The sequence below is a fragment of the Cynocephalus volans genome, chromosome 2, assembly GCF_027409185.1.
Source record: "Cynocephalus volans isolate mCynVol1 chromosome 2, mCynVol1.pri, whole genome shotgun sequence".
Classification (NCBI taxonomy): Eukaryota; Metazoa; Chordata; class Mammalia; order Dermoptera; family Cynocephalidae; genus Cynocephalus; species Cynocephalus volans.
This window is the reverse complement of record NC_084461.1, coordinates 132,316,584-132,339,674: the sequence shown is the minus strand read 5'-3', so window position 1 is coordinate 132,339,674 and position 23,091 is coordinate 132,316,584. Positions and strand designations below refer to the sequence as shown.

The 23,091-nt window shown below is 41.2% G+C and overlaps 1 protein-coding gene and 1 non-coding gene across 2 annotated transcripts in view; one reads left to right on the top strand and one right to left on the bottom strand.

Annotated features, from left to right (window-relative positions):
* The window catches only part of ARHGEF37 (Rho guanine nucleotide exchange factor 37), a 46,643-nt gene extending 24,341 nt beyond the window's left edge, over nucleotides 1-22,302 (bottom strand). Inside the window, exons 1-4 of the mRNA XM_063086766.1 lie at nucleotides 22,097-22,302; nucleotides 11,738-11,934; nucleotides 10,236-10,359; nucleotides 1,767-1,914 (exon numbers count right to left, since the gene is read on the bottom strand). Coding sequence (XP_062942836.1) covers nucleotides 1,767-1,914; nucleotides 10,236-10,359; nucleotides 11,738-11,923 — 458 coding nt within the window. The 5' untranslated portion in view covers nucleotides 11,924-11,934; nucleotides 22,097-22,302. The remainder of the gene's footprint in view (nucleotides 1-1,766; nucleotides 1,915-10,235; nucleotides 10,360-11,737; nucleotides 11,935-22,096) is intronic.
* Nucleotides 3,016-3,123, top strand: LOC134371308 (U6 spliceosomal RNA). Its single transcript, XR_010022748.1, has one exon. It is a non-coding gene; the product is annotated as a U6 spliceosomal RNA (small nuclear RNA).
* Nucleotides 22,303-23,091: the final 789 nt, after the last annotated feature.

The following is a 23,091-nucleotide window of genomic DNA, read 5'->3' as shown; positions in this document are numbered from 1 at the left end:
ACCTTGCTTCCCTCATTTCTGTCATCTGCCTCATTCCTGTAGCAATGTATTTACTGATGCTTGCAAAAGCCTAAGTTTATAAGACCTATGAAGGGATAAATCAAAGGGGAAAATGGGAAAATTTTTTTTTGGAAGCAGGTAGGGGCTAGGACATGAGTACTTGAAAAGGAGGGGGGATTGAAGAGTGAGAGAAAGATAAGGGAGAGGAGGAGGAGGGGAGGTAACAAGAAGTAGCAGTCCTAGGGAAGATGTAACCCTTCTTAAAACAGGAAAGAAGAATAATTCATTGGAAAAGGCATACAAATGATTCTTAGATATACCAAAAGATAATCAACTTAATCATAAGATAAATGCAAAATAAAACCATATTGAGACACCATTTTTCACCTATCCCAATGGCAAATATTCTAAAGTTTGATTGCAAACTTTGCTGGCAAGGCTGTGGGGAAACAGATACCCTAGTATGTTGCTGATGGGAATATAAATTGGGAAATTTTACAATATTTATCAAAATTATTAATTTCCTTTGACCTAGCAATTCCACTTCTGGAAATTTACCTTACAGATATACTTTCACAAGACTAAAATGACATATGTTCATGAATAGTCATAGTAGCACTGCCTGTAATATGAAAAGAATAGGAAAAAATCCAAATGTCCATCAAAAGAGACCGATGTAATAAACTGTGGAACAGTCACCTGGTGGAAGAGTGTGCAGCCACTGAAAGACTCATGAATGTTATGTGTTGAAACGGAAAGACCTCCAAGATATATATATGTGAAATAAAAAGTATACAAACTTTCATTTAAAAGTTGGGAAAATAAGAAAATAAGAGTATATGTTTGTAATTGCTTGTATATGCAAAAAGTAACTCTGTTAAAGATACAAAATTTAAAAGTAAATGTAAATATACAAAATTTAAAAGTAGTCACTTTAACTTTGGGGGTAGCAGTTGGATAGATGAAAAGACGGGATTGAAAAGTTTTTTTATTATATAAATTTTGATGTTTTAAAGTTTTGGAATCATGTGACTGTGTTACCCATTCAAAAATTTAAATTAAAAAAAGATGTTCCCTACATATCTCTACTTGGAGCTTCCACCGCCTGCCAACTTTAGGCTCTGAGGCCACCAGGGGCAGTTCTGACCCTTTTCTATGTGGCAGGATGTCAGCCACCTATAGACAGGGCTCCCAAGGTGATGCACACCTGCTTCTCACCACTGTTGCTTACAACAAATGGTTCCCACCATCTCACTGCCCTTCCCAGTGGTAGTCATGAGTGCTCTTAGCCAGATGTTTCTGCTTTTTGCTTCTGGACATGCCCTGCCTCCTGGTAGTTGGACAAAGCTGAGATTAGCCCCGGCCAATGAATTATGAGAAGCAACACTCATCACTTCTGGACTGACTGGAGCATTTAGTTACCAGCGTTAAAACCTCCAGAGCTCTTTTTTTTTTCTTTGCCACAGTTACTGGCAATATTCCAGGCAGTGGCTGCTGTGAGCTTGTGTCCTGGAATGAGGATAATAAAGAGAAGAGCCCCAGGTCAAACTGCCATAGGGAGCACAAGGAAGATATAAACCTTTGTTGTTTGAAACTTCTGGGATTTGGGAGCTGTCTATCTTCTGCAGCATGGCCTGGTCTCTTCTGCCTGACATAGGCACCGATAGTGAAGAGGCACTAGCAGCACCAAGTGGGGGTGAGACTGTCACTGCCCTGAGCCCGGATCAGTGGGGCAGGAGTGAGCGCTCAGTGGGCGCCCTACTCACACCACTGCCACAATGATGTCCTGGATCTGCTGCTGCAGCTCTGGTTCCTTCTGGTATGCCTCCACCAGCAGCAAGGCCTGGTCGTAGCTGGTACAGTAGACTTTATAGACTCGCTCAAACTCCTCTTGGAATTCCAGGAATAGGTTACCTGATGGGGAACAAGCAACAAAGAGTTGTCAAGGGCACACCTGCATGTCCCCTTGCTTGGAACAGGGAGGCAGTGAGGGAGCCTCTCCAGCTCAGCAGTGAGACTGCCAGGCTTAACCAGTGAGTCACTGTGGGCAAGTTACCTCATCCTCTCAAGTCTCTGTTTTTTCATCTAAGTTTCCTAAGGCTGCTGTGGATTAAGTGACAGTATGATGTAGAGCTCAGGCAGGTACATGTGGGTACTTAATCAATGGTAGCTCTGGTCACTGCAATAATATTAATAAGGCTCACAGTTGGACAATGCTTTACAGTTTACAAAACACACTTGTAACCATCAGCTCCTTTTGTCTGTGTGTGGCGAGTACAACTACGAAGCCCCAGTTTACAAAGACATGCTTGGGCACATTACAGGGGGTTGTGAGCGTGGGCTCTGGTGTTAGGGAACCAGGGTCAGATCTCCAGGCAACTCATTTCCAATTGTGTAACCTGGGCCATGTGTTTGACCCTCTGACCCTCCATTTTCTCATCTATAGAATGGGAATAAAAATAGTGCTCACCTCCAAGTGTTTTTGTGAGGATTAAATAAAATAATGCATGTAAAGTACCTGACATAAACTTCATTCACCAAATAGTTATCAACTGCTGTTTATTGACTAAGTGACAGGCACTCTGCTAAGCTCTGTGAATGAAACAAAGGCCCTGCCTCTAATGGGAAAGACAGAAAATAAATAAATACCTTACATGTGTCAGGTTGTGATAAGTGCCACAAATTAAAATAAAGCCAAAGAAAGAGTTAGAGGGTGGTGGAGGATCTGTTTGAGGAAGGCCTCTGTGAAGATGTGAATGTCTATGAGAGACTAGAGGGAACCAGGCCTGGGAACATCTGGGGAAGAGCACTAGTCTAGGCTTATAGAAGGGCAGATGCAAAGGCCCTGAGGCAGGAGAGGGCTTGGCATGAGGGCAACAGCAAGAAGGCAAGTGTGGCTGGAGCCTAGCAGGCCAGGGTGTAAAGTAGAGGAAATAACAGGAAACTGAAGCCAGATCATGCAGGGCTTTGAGTAGGGGTGATGTGATCTGATTTCTGTTTAATAGGTTCACTCTGGTGCTCAGCGTCAGCAGCACATACACTGAAGTTGGAACAACATAGAGAAGATTAGCATGGCCCCTGCACAAGACTGATATGCAAATTTGTGAAGTGCTGTGTATTTTAAAATCAGAAATGAATGAGGTTGGTTACTTATGCGGGGTGGGTGGAACAGGGCGGGAAGAATGAGGGCACCGGATGGCACGGTAGGGGTGAGGGGAGCAGTGATTCGCTGAAAACAGCTCTCTTATGGCGCCAGCTCTCAGAACTATGGTAATGTTTCACATGTTCCCAAAATAAATACATAATTAAGACCAACCAGGATGTGGAGGGCAACCCCAAACGGAATACAAACAGTAAAGAATGAACCTGACTCTACTGCAAATGAATAGAATAACCACACTGAAAAGTGCGGTGAAGAAACTGACATGAACTGTTTTTCACAGGGGTACAGGCTAGTAATTCTGAAGACAGTTTACACTAACTTTGTGTTTCTGTTTTGTTTGCTGGCCAGTGCAGGGATCAAACCCCAGACCTTGATGTTATCAGCACCACGCTCTAACCAACTGAGCTAACCAGCCAGCTCTTGTATGCTAACTTTGAACAAACGAGTAAATACATTGTGGATAACGACTGCCAGCTTACAAATAAGAAAAGATGGACGGCTAGAGTGAATCCTGTGATACTGGATTGGAATTGGAGATATCAGTATGAACTCATGGTTTTAAATATATATAGGAGGGTACCTCACAAATCTGTGGAAAAATAAAATTAAAAGATAATACAATCTTTCTGTGAACTTTTTGAAGACCATATATATATGTATGTGTGTGTGTGTGTGTATGCACCTATATGGATAGGTATGGAAAGAAATGTAGATATGTGTATACGTGTGTGTTAGTATACTTTCATATATTTCCTAGCTCTGTCAGCTGAAAGCCAATAATGACTGTTGCAAGCAAGAACCACTGATGGATGCTAAAACTAGTGGGCTAAAGTTTAAGAAAAAAACAGGACAGTTGCATAATATCAAAGTTTCTCTCTTTAAGATATCTATTAACTACAAAGGGAAAAATAGTAATTTCACAGTGTAAAAACTTTAGCTACTACCTTAGCTATGTGACCCAAGTGAACATTATTCTAAGTAAGAAGGTATAGTGACATCATGTGCCCCCTGATATGATGCACTGGGAAGGACAGGACATTGAGCCTGTGGTATTCTTGCCAAAAATGCATAACTTCAATTTAATAATGAAAATAATTCTAATTTTATAAATTATATAAAATATTATAAAATATAAAATTTTATGTATAAAGCTTTAGAAAATATATAAAATAATTTTGATTTTAATAATTGAAAACCTCAAATGAGGGATATCCTACAAAATATCTGGACTGGACTCTTTAGAAGTGTTATTGTCATGACAAACAAAAAAAGACTGAACAACTGTCACAGACTGATGAAGACAAAGGAAATATGACAATAAAATTAAATGTGATATCCTGGATTGGATCCTGGACCAGAGAAAGGACATTAATAGGAAACTGGTGAAATTTGAATAAGGTCTGTAGAGTAGTTAATAGTATTGCATTGATGTTAATTTCTGGTTTTGATGACTGTACTTTGGATACTGTATGCAAGATGTTAAAATGAGGGGAAGCTGGATGAAGAGAAAACTGAAACTCTCTACTATTTTTGTAATGTTTTTGTAAGTCTAAAATTATTTCAACAGTGTTCAATATAAAAAGTTTAAAAAATTTATGCTAAGTGAAATAAGCCAGGCACAGAAGGACAAATATTGTATGATCCCACTTACAGGATGTACCTAGAATAGTTATAGTCAAAAAGAAGACAGAATACTGGTTACCTGGAACTGGCTACTATTTAATGGGCACAGAGTTTCAGTTTAGGTTGATGAAAAAGTTCCAAAGATGGATGACGGTGATGGTTGCATGACAATGTGAATGTACTTAATGCCACTGAGCTGTACACTTAAAAGTCATTAAAATGGTACATTTTATGTTATGTATATCTTACCACAATAAAAAAGTTTTTAAAAAGATTTAAAAACTGCTCATGAAGGTTTATAGTAGCTTTATTCAAAATTGCCACAACTTGGAAACAACTAAGATGTCCTTCATTCAATAGGTGAATGGATAAACAAACTGGGCTATATCTATAGAAGAGAATATCATTCAGCTATTAAAAAAAAAAAAAAGAAGAAGAAATGATCTATCAACCCAGGAAAAGACATGGAGGAAGCTTAAATGCACATTGCTAGATGAAAGAAGTCACTCTGAAAAGGCTACACAATGTATGATTTCACTTATATGACATTCTGGAAAAGGGAAAACTGTGGAAACAATAAAAAGATCAGTTGTTTCCAGGGGCTGGGAGGGAGGGAGGAATGAATGGGCAGAGCTCAGAGGATTTCTAGGGCAGTGGAAATACTTTGGATAATACTACAATGGAGAACACATGTCATTATACATTTGTCTAAATCCATAGAATGGGGCTGGCCCATTAGCTCAGTTGGTTAGAGCACAGCCTTTTAACACCCAGGTCAAGCGTCCGGATCCCTATACTGGCCAGCTGCCAAAAAATAAAATAAAATAAACCCATTCAACGTACAACACCAAGAGTGAACCCTAATGTAAGCTATGGACTTTAATTACTAATAATATGTTAATATTCATTCATCAATTATAATAAATGTACCACACTAATGCAAGATGTTACTAATAGGGTTAACTCTATGTAGGGCGATAGGGGGTATAAGGGAACTCCCTGTACTTTTTACAGAATTTTTCTATAAATCTAAAAGTGCTCTTAAAAAATAAAGTCTATTAATTAAAAAAAAAAAAAAGATTAATACCATGTTGAGACTAAACTAAGGATCAGGAATAGCTGTTAGAAATACCCAGGTAAGAGTATGTGATGGCCCATCTAGGGAGGAAGTGGTGAGGTTGAAGAGAAAGGTACTAACCACAACAGGGCAGGTGGGGAGCCAGGGACCACAGGAAGTACAGCTGACACTACTGCCTGCTAAAGCCATGGGCTGGATCTCTGACCTGAACCAAGCTCCCCTTGGGACACATCAGATGGTGCCCAAATGAGAGCAGTTCAGCTCTCAGCAAAGATCCCCATGGTGAGATTACTACCTGAGGACCAAACTCCTTCCCCGGTGCCAGTCCAGCCAATCCTCAAAGAGAACTCCCAGGAGAAGCTCCCAGAGCCGAGGAGCACACGACCAAAACTGCAGCTAGGGAGGATGTGCATGCTAGGGAGGTAATCAGCCAACGGCACAGATGACTCCCTCTGGGGGATAGCTTGGGTGTGGAAATAAAACCTAGGGTGGTTCCCGCATTCTGCTCATCATGAATATGTCCCCAGGAACATGACAAACAAGCCAAAGAAGCTGTATCATACCAGTGTGGCCAGGGGCAGGGGTGTCTCAATAACTGAAGGGCAGAGGAAGGTGAACTCCCAGAGAACTGAGTTGTCCAAAGAGGCCAGCATGCCCAGGACACCAAAGTAAAGGCATATTTTCTCCTTTCTTTTCCTTCTACAGTCACCAGTTAGCAAAGAAATTACTCCCATCATCGAAAGGACACTCTATATCTAGCTGGGATTAGTCAGGAAGAAGAGAAAGGGAGGCAGGATGGTCAAGAGCTAGTGCTCTAGAGACAGAAGGAGGGGGATTCAAATACTAACTGCCTGATATGGCTGTGTGACCTTGGGAAAGTTACTTAGCATCTCTGAACCTCAGGTTTTTCTTTAGTAAAATGGACATAATAATCAACAGTAACAGTGTTATGGGAATAAAAAGGGCTACTGCATGTTAAGTACTCAGCATCATGGCTGGCACAGAGATGGGTACTACTTTCACATTCATTTTAAAGAGGCAACTGAGGCTCAGAGACACGAAGGAGGTTGTGGGTGTCAGAGCATCGTCAATCAGACTCCATAGCCCCTGCTCTAACCCACTAGACCTGCACTGCCCAAATGCAGTGGTCACCAGCCACATGTGGCTATTGGGCACTTGAAATATGGTGAGTCCCAATTGAGATGTGCTGTCAGTGTAAAAGACACTGGGCTTCGAAGATTTCATACAAAACAAAAGTAAAATATCTAAGGAATAATTTTTATACTAATTACATGTTAAAATGTTATTTTGCATCTATTGGGATAAATAAAAGAGATCATTAAAATTAATTTCCTTAGTTTTCTTAACATAGCTATTTGAAAATTTTAAATTAAATTGTGGCTCATGTTATATTTCTATCAGACAGCGCTGCACTCGACCATGGTGCCTTCTGGCAGTACAACCCTGTGTGGGAACTCCTGTGAATGTCCAAGTTATGCTTGAAATTGCTCACAGGGACAGGGGACCTGACTTACTTGGGAGGAAAAAAGTCTGTTAAAGACAGTCTTGCCCAAGGTCCAAAAATCTTTTAAAATTGGGAAAAAGGCTTTCCTTGCAGAGCAAGGCCTGGGAGCTGGAAAGGGAACGGAGGGAGAGCCGGCAGGAGGCAGAGCAGCCTGACCCGCATGTGGTTACTCTGAGGAGAAGAAACGCCATGTGGGTTCTTTGTGCCTCTTGTTGGCTAACCACAAGGGACAAAGGATAAGGAGGGTATTTTCTGATAATTCAGCAAAGGCTAGGGAACAGGACTGCCAAATTTAGGGGGAAGGGAGAAAGTACAGGATGCTCAATTAAATTTGAATTTCAGGTAAACAATGATAATTTTTTAGTATAAGTATGTCCTATGCAGGCTGGCTGGTTAGCTCAGTTGGTTAGAGCGTGGTGCTGATAAGGCTAAGGTCCAGGGTTTAATGCCTGTAACAGCCAGCTGCCATAAAAAAAAAAAAAAAAAAAAAAAAAAAAAAAAAAAAAAAAAAAAAAAAAAAAAAGTATGCCCTATGCAATATTTGGGATATACTTTACTAGAAATAATTATTATTGCATTATTTATATGAAATTCAAGTTTAATTGGGCATCCTATATTTTACCTGGAAACCCTACCAGAGAAGCAGTGAGGGTAGCTAAGAGATGTCACCAGATATACTCAGGAGTTTAAGTAGCATCTTGACTCCGTGAGTCCAGCAGGAAGGCAGAGATTGACAAGTGTGGACCCTGACAAGGAACAATACTGAACCTCGAACACATAACAACAGAACAGCCTGACCTCAGAGCCAGACCTGTAGAAAGTCTCTAGCCTGAGTCTTTATCAATGTCCACTCAAATAAGTGTTAATTATTAACATAAGAAGGATGAACTGATAAAAAGTGAGACCATCTAGTACAGATACTTGAAAAAATCTTATTCTTTAATTTGGTATTCATCTACCATTTATAGGGAATAGTAAATTATTCACATTGCTATTTTAAGAAAAAACTCTGTTTTCAAAAGAACAATAAACACAATACACAGGCTTTAATCTCACCCTGTACTACATGGAAGCCATTCCATGTAGCGGTTGAGAGCCCTCGCTACCAGAGGCCAGCTAGAGTTCTGCTGTGATTCAGGTCACAATACCCAGTGCAGTAACTAGCACTGAGTAAACACTCAGAAAGTGGTTTTTGAAAATGTGTTTGCATGTGCTATGGATTGAATTGTGTCTCTCAAAGTTGAATATATTAGAAACTTAATCCTCACTTGTGACAGGGTTAAGAGGGTGAGAAATCCTATAATGGTAACTGAAAGGTGGGGCCCTAAAGAGGTGATTAGATTGTGAGGACTATGTCCTCATGAATGGATGAATTCATTGATGGGTGATCATGGGTGTGGTTCTGCTGGCTTTAAAAAGGGAGTGCATGAGAAGCTCGCTCTCTCTGTAGCTCCACCACCTGCCATGTGAGACCCTGCCTTGCTGTGTAGAGTTAGTAACTACTAAAAAGGCCCTCACCAGATGTGTTCCCTGCACTTTGGGCTTCCTAGCCTTTGAAACTGTAAACAATAAATATTATTCCTTTACAAATTACCTGGTTTCAGATATTCCTGTTATAAGCAACAGAAATGGACTAATACAGCATATTTGTTATTTTGAATCCCCATCATCATCATTCACATCTGGGAATGGGTAGAAGATGGGTGGTGGAAAGGCCAGGGGGACTTGGGTGGCTACTGCCCTGGCTACCTTCACTCCCTCCTCCTCTCAGCCACCTGGCACCCATTCATCTGGCAGCAGATGGGAAGAGACTGAAGAAGACAGGTATGAGATTTGCACCTGCTCTTCTCTTCCTTATACTCTGGTCATCCTAACCATTCCAGAATCGGGAGACTGTCCTCATCTTTCACCTGGGACATGGTGAAGCCCCCAAATGGTCTCTCTGCTTCTGTTCTCAACACTCCCTCAAAGTCCATTGTTCACAATAGCTAAAGAGATCTTCAAAAGACATAAACCAGACCATGTCACTTCTCTGCTCAAAACTGTCCAAATGGCTTCTTATCACATTTAGAATAGAACCCAAACTCCTTACCATGGCCTATAAGGCTCTGTGTGATCTGGTCCTTGCTTGCCTCTTCTGTCTTATCCCTTAACATTCTCCCCTCACTAATTCTCCTGCAGCTACATCAACCTTCTGTCTGTCCTTCAAACATTCAGATCATTCCTGCCTCAGGGCCTTTGCATGGCTATACTCCCTACTCTCCCTCCAGATGGTCTCATGGTGGCTTCCTCCTAACATTCAGGTCTCAGCTCAAATGCTCCCTCCTCATGAGGCCTTCCCTCATACTCAGAAGTTACTACCACTATGTATTTTCTTCAAATTACAAATTACCACCTAAAATTCTTTTATCTATTTATCTTCTGCCTCTCTCACCAACTTGTCAAACTGATGAGAACAGAAGCTCAGACTCTCTTTTTGATGCTGTGACCCCAGCACACTGAACAGTGACTGCACACTGCAGGTGCTCCATAGATAACTGTTGAAAGAATGAATGTGAAAGAGACTTAGACTAAAGACTCCACTGTGGTTTTAACAGTTATGTGACTGTAAGAATGTCCCTACCTGTCTCTGGGCCTCAGTTTCTTCATCTGTAAAATGATGGGGTTGGACTAGATAATATTTGATGACCCTGTTGGCTCTGACATGCTGTGTTTTAGGATCCCCCAAACAGACTCCCATTGAGCTGCATGTCTCTGAAACTCTGGGGACAGTACAGCAATGACCACATGCTTAAGACAATTCCACAGGGATCTAAGGATAACAACTCCCTAGTGTTTTTGCTCACCAATCAAGTACACTTGTTCCTCTTCCCTGGAGGCTGTCTCCTGCAGATCATGAAGAAATCTGCTGTTTACCTTGATGATGTCATCAATGTTTGAGAACAGGACATCCAGATCTTCCTGCAGCAGCTAGAAAAACAAAGAAGCCATAGGAGGTCATCGGGATTTTGGTGAGGTGACTTTATTTGCAGGCTTTGGAGATAGTTCAGAACACTCATGCCCTCAGGGTCCCATTGCTCCTGACTGCTCCGGTAGAATGTTTGCAAGGATTGTGAAAGTTTATAATCTAGGTATTTTCATTATTCCACAAAAGGAGAGGAAGGGGTGGAGTACCCAGCATGGAAGGAAAGCTAAACTGGGGTTTTATCCTCGGTCTGCTGCCAACTTTCATTTTTCTTCTTTCTGTTTCCCTACTTGTCATGTGAGGGTGGAAAACTGACTTCTTTCCAGTTCTGATATACTTGGTACCTACCACCATTACCCCAAGATGAATTCTAAACTTCACCCCTATTAACTAAGTGATGCCACTGTAAAAAAGATGCAGGACTATATATATGCATGGGTGTGGAATGATGTGCTGGATGCACAACCAAGTGGGAAATCTAGCTGCACAACAATGTCTAGAGTATGCTCTTATTTTTGCTAAAATAAATAACTACATATATTTGTTTGTTTAATGTCTAGCGAGAAAAATCCTAATTTCTGGATGGTAAAATAAGAGAGCTCCTTCACCTTCTACATTATCTGCTTTAGTATTTCATTCATTCAAGAAACACTAATTCAAAGTCCATTATTGTATTTCTGTGTCAAGACTGGGATATACTGAACCAAACAGTCTTTGCCCTTATGGAGCTCACATGCTAGGGGATGCTTGAGATTTTTTTTTTTTTTTTTAAAGATGACTGGTAAGGGGATCTCAACCCTTGACTTGGTGTTGTCAGCACCACGCTCACCCAGTGAGCTAACCGGCCATCCCTATATGGGATCCGAACCCGTGGCCTCGGTGTTATCAGCAGCACACTCTCCCGAGTGAGTCACGGGCTGGCCCTGGATGCTTGAAATTTTATAGCAACAGCCTGTACTCACATTATTTCTGAAACCAGAAAAAAAAAAAAAATCTAAATAATGAACATTATAATAGAAACCCATTATAGTGATGATTTCTCCATGTCACTACTCTGCAAATGGCACAGTCAGAATGCAGGTCAGTTCAAGCAATCTGTTCTAAACTTGAAAAGGGCTTGTCCAGTAGCTCACTTAATTCTCTGAGGTGATCACTCCTCTCCCCATTTAGCAGATAAATGCACTAAGACTCTAAGCCATTCCATGCCTTGCTGAAGTTTGCATGGCCAATAAATGGAAGAACTGGGGCTTACGTCCAGATCTGTAGACTTCACATCCACCACACTACTTTTCCATTGAGCCTGCCCAAGAACAAATGTGCGGTCTGAGAAACTGGGACTCACATTTGCCCCTACAAAGTTAGGCTGTGTGTGCCCCTAAATACCTGCTGGAGGCGGCTCCTGATGTCATAGGCACAGAGTTGGAGCATGTGCAAGTAGGAGACCTCGGTGTCGATCAGCTCCCTGATGGCCAGCCTCTGTTGGATCAATGATCTGTCCTCAGAGACCTGACCTTCCCCATCCGGATTCCCTGACCTGGAGCACAGCTCATCTGCCCCATGATCAGCCATGTCAGCAGTTTCTGAAAAACAGAAAACCAACCCAGCTCACTTTCAGAGAGCTCTATTGGGACATGCTGTCTCTAATTCAAAGACAACTTTCATCAAGAGGTCTAAAAACATCTTTAGCTGCAAACAGAGTCCAGATGAACTGTTTATTAGCATTTGTGGGCATACCTGAGTAATATTGAAAGGTAGACAACAGCTCCGATAACTGTTGATATTTTGAATTAATTTCTTAGGATTCAGACAATGTGCTTGCCTGGTTTTTCTTCTATTTTCTCCCTAGCCCTTGATCCAGATTTCTTTATCTAGTTCAGCTGAGTCTCTTTCACTGTCTATCTCCCAGTGGTTTCCTCCTCTATCCCCCTCTGCCACTACCCCGTTCAGGCCATACTACTTATCACCTGGCTATTTCCGTAGCCTCCAGGATCATCCTTCCAAATCCTAAGCCCTGTCTCTCCTGCTGCCACCCACACCCATTCATCCTGGACATGCTTCCAGCTTAAATTCCCTGAAACAAAGCATGTGATCATAATATTTCCTTCTGTAAGTATTTAATAGTTCCTCTCTGCTCAGTGGTCTGGCTCCAACCTCATTTTCCCCTTCACAGACCTTACTCCCGTGAAAGAGAGTTAAGTGCTTTTTTCCAACCTGCAGTGTCATTTCCTGCCTTTGTGCTTCTGTACCCACTGTGCCCCTCCCTCCTGTGTCTCTAGCCTCAAACATTTGTCTTCTCTAAGGCTATTCCTGATCAAGAATACAATTTATTTAAGGTGACCAATTCACTAGTAATAAGACAAATGTGAAGAAACTACAATGAGATACCATTTCATGCCCATCAGATTGGCAGGGTATAAAAATGTATCAGTGAGAGTGTAGAAGGATGTAGAATGGTGAGAAGTCTCTATACTAATATGATAATGTAAATTGTTGCAACCTCTCTAAAGAGCAATTTAGCAATATCTAGAAAAGTTGAAAATGCCCACACTGTCAAGACAAGTAGTTCTGCTCCCAGATATTTCCTACATTCAAGAAATTTCTCCACATATACGCAAGAAATGTGGCCAAGAATGTTCACAGCAGCACCGTTAGTAATAACAGAATATTAGCAATAGTCTAGATGTTCATTAGCAGGAGAGTGGATTAACAACTTGCGGTATAATCATACAATTCCACCACCAATGGAATTCTGAACAGCAAAAATGAAAAAACTATACATTCATATATCGACATGGATATCCCCACAAACATTGCAAAGGAAAAAAAAAAAAAAGCAAGTCCCAGAAGAAAACATAGAATGTGATTCTATTTTTAAAGTTTAAAGTATGTAAAAGAATGCTATATATTGTTTAAAGATACATTCATATGCAGCACATGTATTGAAAATTTCATGGATATAAGCAATAAATTCAAGATAGCAGTTACCTATGGAAAGCAAATGGAATTAAGGAGAGTATCAAAGGAAACTTAATGGTATTTGAGTTTTTTAATTAAACTTTTTATTTTGAGATAATTATAGATTCACATGCAGTGATAAGAAATAAAAGAAGTTGCACATACCCCTTACCCAGTTTCCCCCATGGTAACACTTGCAAACCTATAGTAAAGTATCACAACCAGTACATAGACACTGATACAACCAAGATACAGAACAAGCCCATCACAAGCATCCCTCATGTTGCCTTTTCATTCTCCTCACTGCAGCCCCCATCCCATCCTTCACTTCCGGCCCCCATAAATCTGGTTTCCATTTCTGTAATCCTGCCATTTCAGGAATGTCCTGTAAATGGGATGATACGGTAATGTAAGCTCTTAGGACTGGCTTTATTCAGTCAGCATAATTTCTTGGAGATTCATCTAAGTTGTATCAATAGTTCCTTCCTTTTTTATTGCAGAGTATCTGCAATGCTTTATTGGTTTAAAAAAATCTGAAGCAAATATGGCAAAAATGTTAAAATTAAACAAAGCTAGGAGGTAAGTACATGGGTATTTGTTGTTTTATTCTTTGTTATTTTCTGGATGGTTAAAATATTTCATAATATTTAAAGTGGCACACATCCCATTTAACTATTCAGGTTATTTATGGCTATGCTTATTTTCCTGGCTAGACACTAAGCTCTTGAAGGCAAGATGAACACCTATTCATTTTGTATCCTCCTCTGTGCCTCATAATACTGATGATTAATACATATTTGCTAAATAAATGGTTCTTGTGAATATATCAGTAGTATCTGAAGTTTCTTTCTTGGGCCATAAGCATTGACCTGGAGATCAGATAGTATGTAAACTGAGTGTTTGGTGAGGGCAAGGTTGTTCAGAAGGCAAAGGGCCCAGAAAGATCGTGTAATGAATACATCTGATGCACAGCTCTATTTCCAGTTCCTGAACACTGCTGTGGTCTGCTGATCTGGCCCTGGCCTGAATCACTGCATTCACTACCTTGCACACAGCTTCTCTAGAAAGATCCCCATCGAATTTCAGGGAAGCTATTTGGGTCCCACAACTCAGAATGGTTGCTAAATACACAAAAAGCATAATTAATACTTTACAGAGAACTGCTAAAGACTTAAAATAGCATTAATTTACATTTTAGGTTAATTGCAATCCAGACCTCCAAGCAGGCATGGCAAAACCTCTCTGTAGCTGCATTTTGTTATTTTTTAGTTTATAGCCTGTGTAATGGAAAGAAACATGCTTTTATTTCTTTAAAAATATCATATATTATTCGGCAATAAAAAGGAATGAAGGACTGATGTGCACTACATGAATGAATCTTGAAAACATTATGCTAAGTGAAAAAAGGCAGTCACAAAGGACCACATATTTTATGATTCCATTTCTACGAAATGTCCAGAATAAGCAAATCTATGGAGACAGAAAGTAGATAAGTGGTTGTCTAGGGCTGGGAGTGTAAGGGTGGGGGTTTTGCTGAAGGATACCAGCTTTCTTTTGGGGATGATGAAAAGGTTCTAAAAGGATTGTGTTGAGGTTGCACAAGTCTGTGAATATACTAAAAACCATTGATTTGCACACTTTAAATGGGTGAATTGTATGATATGAGTTATATCTCAATAAAGCCATTACCCCCCCCCAAAATTATATAACACCAAAAGCTGGCGAGGATGTGAACAAACTGGATCTCTCACACATTGCTGGTGGGAAGGTAAAATGGTACAGCCACTCTGAAAAATTGATTGTTTCTTTAAAATCAAAACATACACTTACCATAGAACTCAGTAATCACACTCCTGGGTGTCTAACCCAGGGAAAGAAAACTTATATCCACACCAGAACCTGTACATGAAGGCTCATGGAAACTTTATTTGTAACATCTCCAAACTGGAAACAACCAAAATGTCCTTTAACAAATGAATGGTTAAACAAACTGTGGTACATACATACCACTGAACACTCAGAAATAAAAAGGGACGAAGTATTGAGAAACAGTAACAACTTGGATGGCTCTGCAGGGAATGATGCTATGTGGAAAAAAACAAAACAAAACAAAACAATCTCAGAAGGTTAGAGATTCCATTTAATAATACAGAGAATTATAGAGATAGAGAACAGATTAGTGGCTGCCTGGTTAGGAATGGGGATGGAGGCCAGGTGGGAATGACTATAAAGGAATAGCACCAGGAAGAACTCTGTGGTGATAGAGTGGTTCTGTATCTTAATTAAGTTGGTGGTTATACAAATGTACACATGTGATAAAATGGCAAAGAACAATCATACACAATATACCAATACCCATTTCCTGGTTTTGATATTGTGCTATATTTAAATAAGATGTAACCACTGGAGGAATCTGGGTGAAGAGTACATAGGACCTCTCTGCACTATCCTTGCAACTTCATGTTGATCTATAACTATTTAAAATTAAAAATTAGAAACAAATGAAATATTACATAGTTTAAGTTATCCACTATTTTCACAACACTCTCAGGACAAATGTAGTTCAAAAGCCTAGGAGAGCAGGCTGAGTGCCCTTGTTCCACTTCCTGGCTTGTCCTGATAAGGAGATTTTTCTCAGAGAACACACTGGGGAAAACGTGGCTTTCCTTAAGGCAAGTCAGGTGCCTGGACAGCACTGAAAAAAGAATCTGCACAGTCTAGTCCATGTTCAGTCCTGAGATCTCCTTTATGCCTTGTTATAAGCAATTAAAGACTCATTTTTGGTGCTTAAAAAAAAATGTTGAGGGGCTGGCTGTTTAGCTCAGTTGGTTAGAGCACAAGGTTCTAACACCAAGGTCAAGGGTTTTAATACCAGAACCGGCAGCTACCAAAAACAAACAAACAAAATGCTGAACGTTCTGCAGTTAATGCTTCTGCAGCAAGCTATTGCTTCTGACTCTAGGACAGGATAAAACTGAGTTAATTCTCTTCTCTTTCTCTTCTGTCCAGACTGGCACAGAGGGATTTGGGCATTTACACATTCATTCAACAAATATTTGGAATAGATACCACATGCTAAGCATTTTGCTGGATTCTAAGTATAGAAAAATCAAGAAAAAAAATGGCTCTACAGTGAAGACAGGGTATTTAAAATATCTAGTTATTTGCTCTAAGTCTCACTCCACTAAAAGCAGAGGAACTAATTAAAGTAAAACATTATGAACATCCTGATGATTTCATCCCTTTCAAATCAGAAGTAAAAATGGGAAATGATATTCTGAACACAGTTGTGACCAATTGGAAGAACTGAATGGAGAAATGAAACAAACAGATCCCTGGGGAAAGCAAAACCATAAACATTTAAGAAAAAAAAAAAAAAAAAAAAGGAAGACCTCTGGTCTGAGACTCTAGGGGTGGTCCATGGAAGGCTGAAAGTGAAAGGTGAAGTTGAGACATCATGATAGTAAAAGACCCGAATGAAGAATACGGGGAGGGAATACCTATAGAAACAAGAGTGGCCACGTAGGGACCCTGGCTAATGAGCCTGGTCTATAAAGATATATATAATAGTCAGAAGGGAGGATCCTGCACAAAGAGCTTCCAAAACTCAAACCCAGAAGGATCTGAGATTGACAAAGATCATAAGAATAACCTCCAAAGCCCCATGCCTACTATCATTACCAAGAATATTTTAAGATTCCTGTTCAGAAAAAATAAGAGATAGGCACACAATTTGATGGCTTGGCTTTCCTCTTTTTAGCTCTAAAGAATAATTGTAAGAGGCACTGTGAAGGTCAGGAGACCAGGACCTAGGGCCAGAAAAACCTGATTTCAAATTCTGATTCTGCAATCAATTGGCTGGGTTTCCCAGGATACTTATATAACTTTCCTTACAGGGTTGTTATAAAATTTCATAATATAATCCACGTAAAATTTTTAACCGAGTGGCCTGGTACATGATAAGCTCTCAATAAAGATGGCTGTTGTTTTTTGTTACTATTATTGTTAAACCAGAAAGGGTAGCATTACCATTGACCAGATGTATGAAGAAGTTGTCTTGGCCAAACTAGATGCATCCAATCATATTCAAGTAGATGGCAGGAACAGCTAATCATGATAATAATAATTAGCAATAAGAAATACACACTAGAGGGCCGGCCCCATGGCTCACTCGGGAGAGTGCAGTGCTGGTAGCGCTGAGACCACAGGTTCGGATCCTATATAGGGATGGCCTGTGCGCTCACTGGCTGAGTGTGGTGCAGACCACACCATGCCAAGGGTTGCGATCCCCTTACTGGCAAAAAAAAAAAAAAAAAGAAAAGAAAAGAAATACACACTAGAGCCTGTCTGAGAATGCAGCTAAAATCACACAAACAGAATTGAGAGATTGGGAGAGAGACTGATGTCATTACTTAATCAAGCCATGACGGAGACTAATTCCATTTGTGTGTTTGTTTTTTTTTTACATGAGCTAATACATTTTTGTTCCCCACCACCTTTGGCTTAAGCCACCCTGAATTGGGTTTCTGCTACTTGATTAAAACAAATGGTTTGTTAGCCCTTGGAAAGGGAAACAGAGACTACTTGGAGTAAGCATGGGTTAACAACAACAACAAAAATAGATCATGCCAGACTATCCTCATTCCCTTACTGAAAGTCGGCTAGATCAGTAGGTCAAAGGAATGTTGTAAACTAGTGTGGACCAGCAAGGTGTTGTTAAGTTCTCATGACATCCTTACCAACAAAGAATAAGATGTGGTGGTAAAGGGGATAGCGTTAGGACAGTGATATGGACTAAAAACTGATAAAACTACTAAATTCAGTGTTGACCAGTGTCGACATCTGGTCTCTGTCCTGTTTTATTAAGGATACTCATTAATTCTTTCAGCACTTTCCATCTCTAAAACCACCTAAGTCGAAACCTCCATCACCTTTCTCCTGGACTAGTACAACAGCCTCTGACCAGATGCACAGCACCAGAGTGGAGTGGTCTTTTAACAACATGAAATAACTTGTACTCGCATGTTCACTGCAGCTCTATTTACAGTAGCCCAAATATGGAACCAACCTAACTGTCCATTGACAGATGACTGAATAAGGAAAATGTGGTATATACACACAATGGAATACTACTCAGCCATAAAAAAGAACGAAATTCTGCCATTTGCAGCAACATGGATGAGCCTGGAGAAAATTACATTAAGTGTAATAAGCCAGACACAGAAAAAGAAATACCTCATGTCCTCACCCATAACTGGGTGGAAAGAAAGAAAGAAAGAAAGAAAGCTGAAAGAAAGACAGAAAGCCAAAAGAAGGAAGGAAGGAAGAAGGAAGGAAGGAAGGAAGGAAGGAGAGAGAGAGAGAGAGAGAGAGAGAGAGAGAGAGAGAGAGAGAAAGAACGAAAGAAAGAACGAAAGAAAGAAAGAAAGAAAAGAAAGAAAGAAAGACCACAATAATACATAGAACTTTTAAAAGGAGAGAACAAACCTAAGGATACTAGAAATAGTGGGGGGAGAGCATTGGGGAGTGACTAGTCAGGTAAGGGGCATAAAGAATAATTATGATTTGTAATGATAAACATGCTAATTAAAAAATAAAAATAAAATAGTTGCTTTACTTCTCTGCTTAAAATCCAGACAAGTCTTCCCTGACTCCCATCTCCCTTCCAAAGAACTACTCCTTTCCCCTGGTAATTGTTTTGCTTATTTTATTTGTTTTATTACTCAGGGGTTCATTCAATAGACTGTAAACTCCACGAGGGCAGGGATCATGCCTCCTATTTCTCGATGCACTACCAAGTGTCTACTCTAGATCTAGCACATACTAGGTGCTCAATTAATTAAAAATGAATGAATGATGTGGATGAACACTGGCAGAGTAATAATCAAATTGCTAATGACATTGTTGCAAATGGAGTCAGGCTACTGTGATCTTACATAACCCTTTGGTTCTTCTTGGAAGCCACCAAAAAGTCTGAGGTCAGGTAAGGGATAGTAACTCCCCTTGAACTTTATATAAAATGAAATTATGCAATATGTACTCTTTTTTGCCTGCCTTCTTTCTTTCGGCAAAATTATTCTGAAATCCATCTATGTGGTAACATGTATCAATACTTCATTACCGTTTGTTGCTGAGCAGCAGTCTATTATATGGAGACACTGCAATTTGTTTATCTGTACACTGGATAGACAACTGGTTGTTTTCTGTTTTGCTGTTGTAGTAAAGCTGAACCTAGGAGTGGAATGTCCGGATCACATGATAGATGTATATTTAACTTCATAAGAAAATGCTAAGCTCTTTTTAAAAATGGTTGTACCATTTTACATTCCCATCGTGTATAAGAGCTCTAATTCCTCCATCTCCTGCTAAACATCTGGTATGGATAGTTTTTAATTTTAGCCATCCTAATAGGTATGAAGTGATATCTCATTGTGGTTTTAATGTGCATTATAACCCTAATGATTAATAATCTTGAGTATCTTTTTCAAGTGCTTATTTGCTGTCCATATAGCTTCTTCTGACAACATTTTAAAATTTGTTTAAATTATGAAAGAGGCTCATGCTGATTATATAACTAGACAGACAATACAGAAACATACAAAGAAAAGTTAATAGTCTCCTACCACTAACCACCCCCAACACACATAACCAGAGGTGCGTAAGAGCCACCAAGAGCACTTATTAAGTGTGCAAATCCTTGTCCGCACTCTTGAAGATTCTGATTCAGTAGGTCAGGGGTGGGGCATTTTAACAACATCCTAGGTGATTCTGATGCAAGTGGTCTGTAGATCATTTCTTGAGAAATTCTGCTCTTAATCTAGTCCTGCTGAGGAATGAAGGTGGTAGATCTGGAAGGGAAACACATGGAAATCTTTGCCTGAAATAGTGAGCATGTTTGCTCTGTACCATCCCATGGAGCACTTAAGTTTGGAACCTAAAGGTTAAACTAGAAAAAACATTCTGATTTTTTAGAAACTACTGTAAAACAAAATCAAGTGGGCCACAAAGCCAGGAAAGGAAGGAACTAGATACACACACATGTATCTAGTCAGATTCTCTCTGACTCTGTCTGTGTGTCTGTCTCTCTCTTCTGGAGGAAAAACTCCCCTTTATAAATATATGGAGAGGAATGTAACCCACCAAACAGGTGGTTGTGTGTCTTAACCCAAATTAAATAGCAGCTATTTGCCCCTAGCCATATTTCCCTGGCTCTATTTAAAAGGCCTGAAAAGGTAGAGAAAGGAGACAACACAGGATTTTTTTAAGAGCAGTTCTTTTTATAGATAGGTGGGCCTGCCCAGGCCCTGTCTTCACAATATTGGATCCACAGACTTAAAAGTCTTAAGCCAACAATAAACAAACAATAGGATTTGGACAATCAAGCTCAACAAATACCATTTTGCTTCTGTTTACAGCACCCCTTCCCCCCATTAGTTAAACAAAAAAACCATTTATCTGATCTAGAGCAGAATCAACCAATTCACTGTTTACCACGGTAATCTGCTGATCCCAGGGTGATGTGAGCCAACTGCCAACAACTCCTGTTCTCTGGCAGAAACTCATCTGAGCCTTCACTGCTGAGCAAGATTGGGTGTTGCCCAGGTCCCAGTTTATGTACTCTTTCCTCTCATTTAAAAACAAATTCTATGGGTGCTGGCCCCGTTTGAAAGAGGCAAGTGAGGCCCAATAAACAATCCTTGTTAGAATATCTGGTAGTTTCTACTTTCCACATTTGATCTTGGGTCAAATATTGAGTGTAGTGCTTTGTTGCATCCTTATTTAGGATACTATCACTAAGGTATATGCTGTGGTTTAGAAGCCATAACAGGGTTGACTTTATATTTCCATGTTTATAATTTTATTTTATTTCAGACACAGCCCAGTGTCTGCCGGTCATTACCTTTTCCTAATTGGCACAGCTGTGACCAATCTTTGGTCCATTTTACAAATAAAACTGGGCCTTGAACAGGTTGAACTACATGTCTTAGATCACACGCTAGCACAGCACGCTGTGGGGACTCACAGCAGGTACTCCTCCAACAGCTGCCTCCCTTTAAAGGGGAAAATAAAGCCCTTGGAAAGGGCCCTGCCCGAGTGCCAGCCTGCCCTCATTCCTGACAGCAGGAGTTCACGTCAGCTCTGAAACTGTGCACAAGGTTACGTGTGAACGCCTCTGTGGGGATTTCAGATTTCTAAGGGGTCAGTGACCTCCAGAAGGTTAAGAACCAGAGCCTGGGCAGGCTGTCCGCTTCCTTACTCCCCTCCAAGTTCCCGGCCGCTCAGGTGCCGAGCATTACGACTTCCAGTCCCAGCTTCGAGTGCCAGCTTCTGCACTATTCTTCTGAGGTGAGGGCTCTTGGCCACGTCACCTCACCTTATGGATTGCAGGTTTATTTTCTCTTCCCCCCCGGTCTTAACTGTCTATTGATAATCATATTTTCCTTGGCAAGGATTCTGTACCATTGTTTCCATTTTACCATTGTTTTAATGTATGGATTCTTAATTAAAAGCCGCCCCAAATCCTACGCGGAAGCAGGCAGAGACAAATAATAATAATTTTGTTCTAGCCCAGCTTACCTCCCTGGGCCTCATTTTCCACCTGTAAAACGACTCGATTGGGTCACATGGATCAGGTGACTTGCAGTCCCATGGGCTCAAGACACAGCTAGCTACGGAGCAACCTGGGCTCTGCGAGTTGGCCGCATCCTGCCTTTTCTTTTCTGATCTTCCCAGCGGCTGTTTCCCGCACCCTCCCCTGCCTCGTCCTGCCTCGCCCGGCGAACTCACCGCGGGCGCAAGGTGCCTGCTGGCTCCTGGAGCTCGGCCCCCCGGGTGACAGCGCAGCTGGGGCGGGAGGGTCGCGCAGTCCCAATCCCCGCACCCGCGACTCGGCTCCGGGAACCTACGGCCACCGAGGGCTTGGCTGCGTTCGTGCGTGCGCCGCGAGGGGGCAGCCAGCCTCCAGCCTTTGTTTATAGTCTTTCTGGATCCAGGTTGTTTTCCGCTCGCTGCTCCCGGAGTCAGCCCCGGCAGAGGTGGCCCGGCGGCTTCAGCAACAGCCGTGCCCTGGCCGGCAGCCAGCGCAAAGCATTGCAGGCGGGATTTAGCGCCCCGGGACCCACCCTTCTCATTAAGCCGCCTTCTCCTTGCCCGGGCTCGTCACCCTGAAAACAGGCGCCAACACTTGGGCCACCCAGTAGGAATGTTGACCCCGGGATGACTGGATATTTGTGCTCCTGCCCGAATCACCAAAGTTCAGGACTGGGCCTCGATTTAACTGAGTGTCAGCTGCCGAGAACCCCTGTGTTGTTGCCCCAATTCTCCTGGGAGTTCCTGCACAACCTTAGACGCCTCTGCCAGCCTCTTCTTCTATGACAAGAAGGTGTTGGTTCATTCTCTCACTCTACTGTGAAGCAGACACTGTTCTGGGCACTGAAGACACAGCAGTTAACGCCACAGGCAAGGTCTCCTCCTTCCTGGGCTCCTGTCCTAGACTTTGAACACACAATTGAAAGTGGTAATTGCCATGAAACGTAAGGAAAGTTTCATATTGAGGCAGGATAGAACAGGCACTTGCCCCAGGGAGGCTGCTCATGGATATTCAGGCTGCTCAAGAGACACCTGCTAGCAGCAGCTTAACCACCCTACCAATCAGCTTGCCCTTCTTCAGAGCCTTGTGATTTTCTGAGCTGGAAACAAAACCACAACCACCAAAACCCCCTTTTTTTTCTTAGAATAGAGCTTATACTTGCAAGAACAGCTAGGACTCCCTTTTCTCCCCC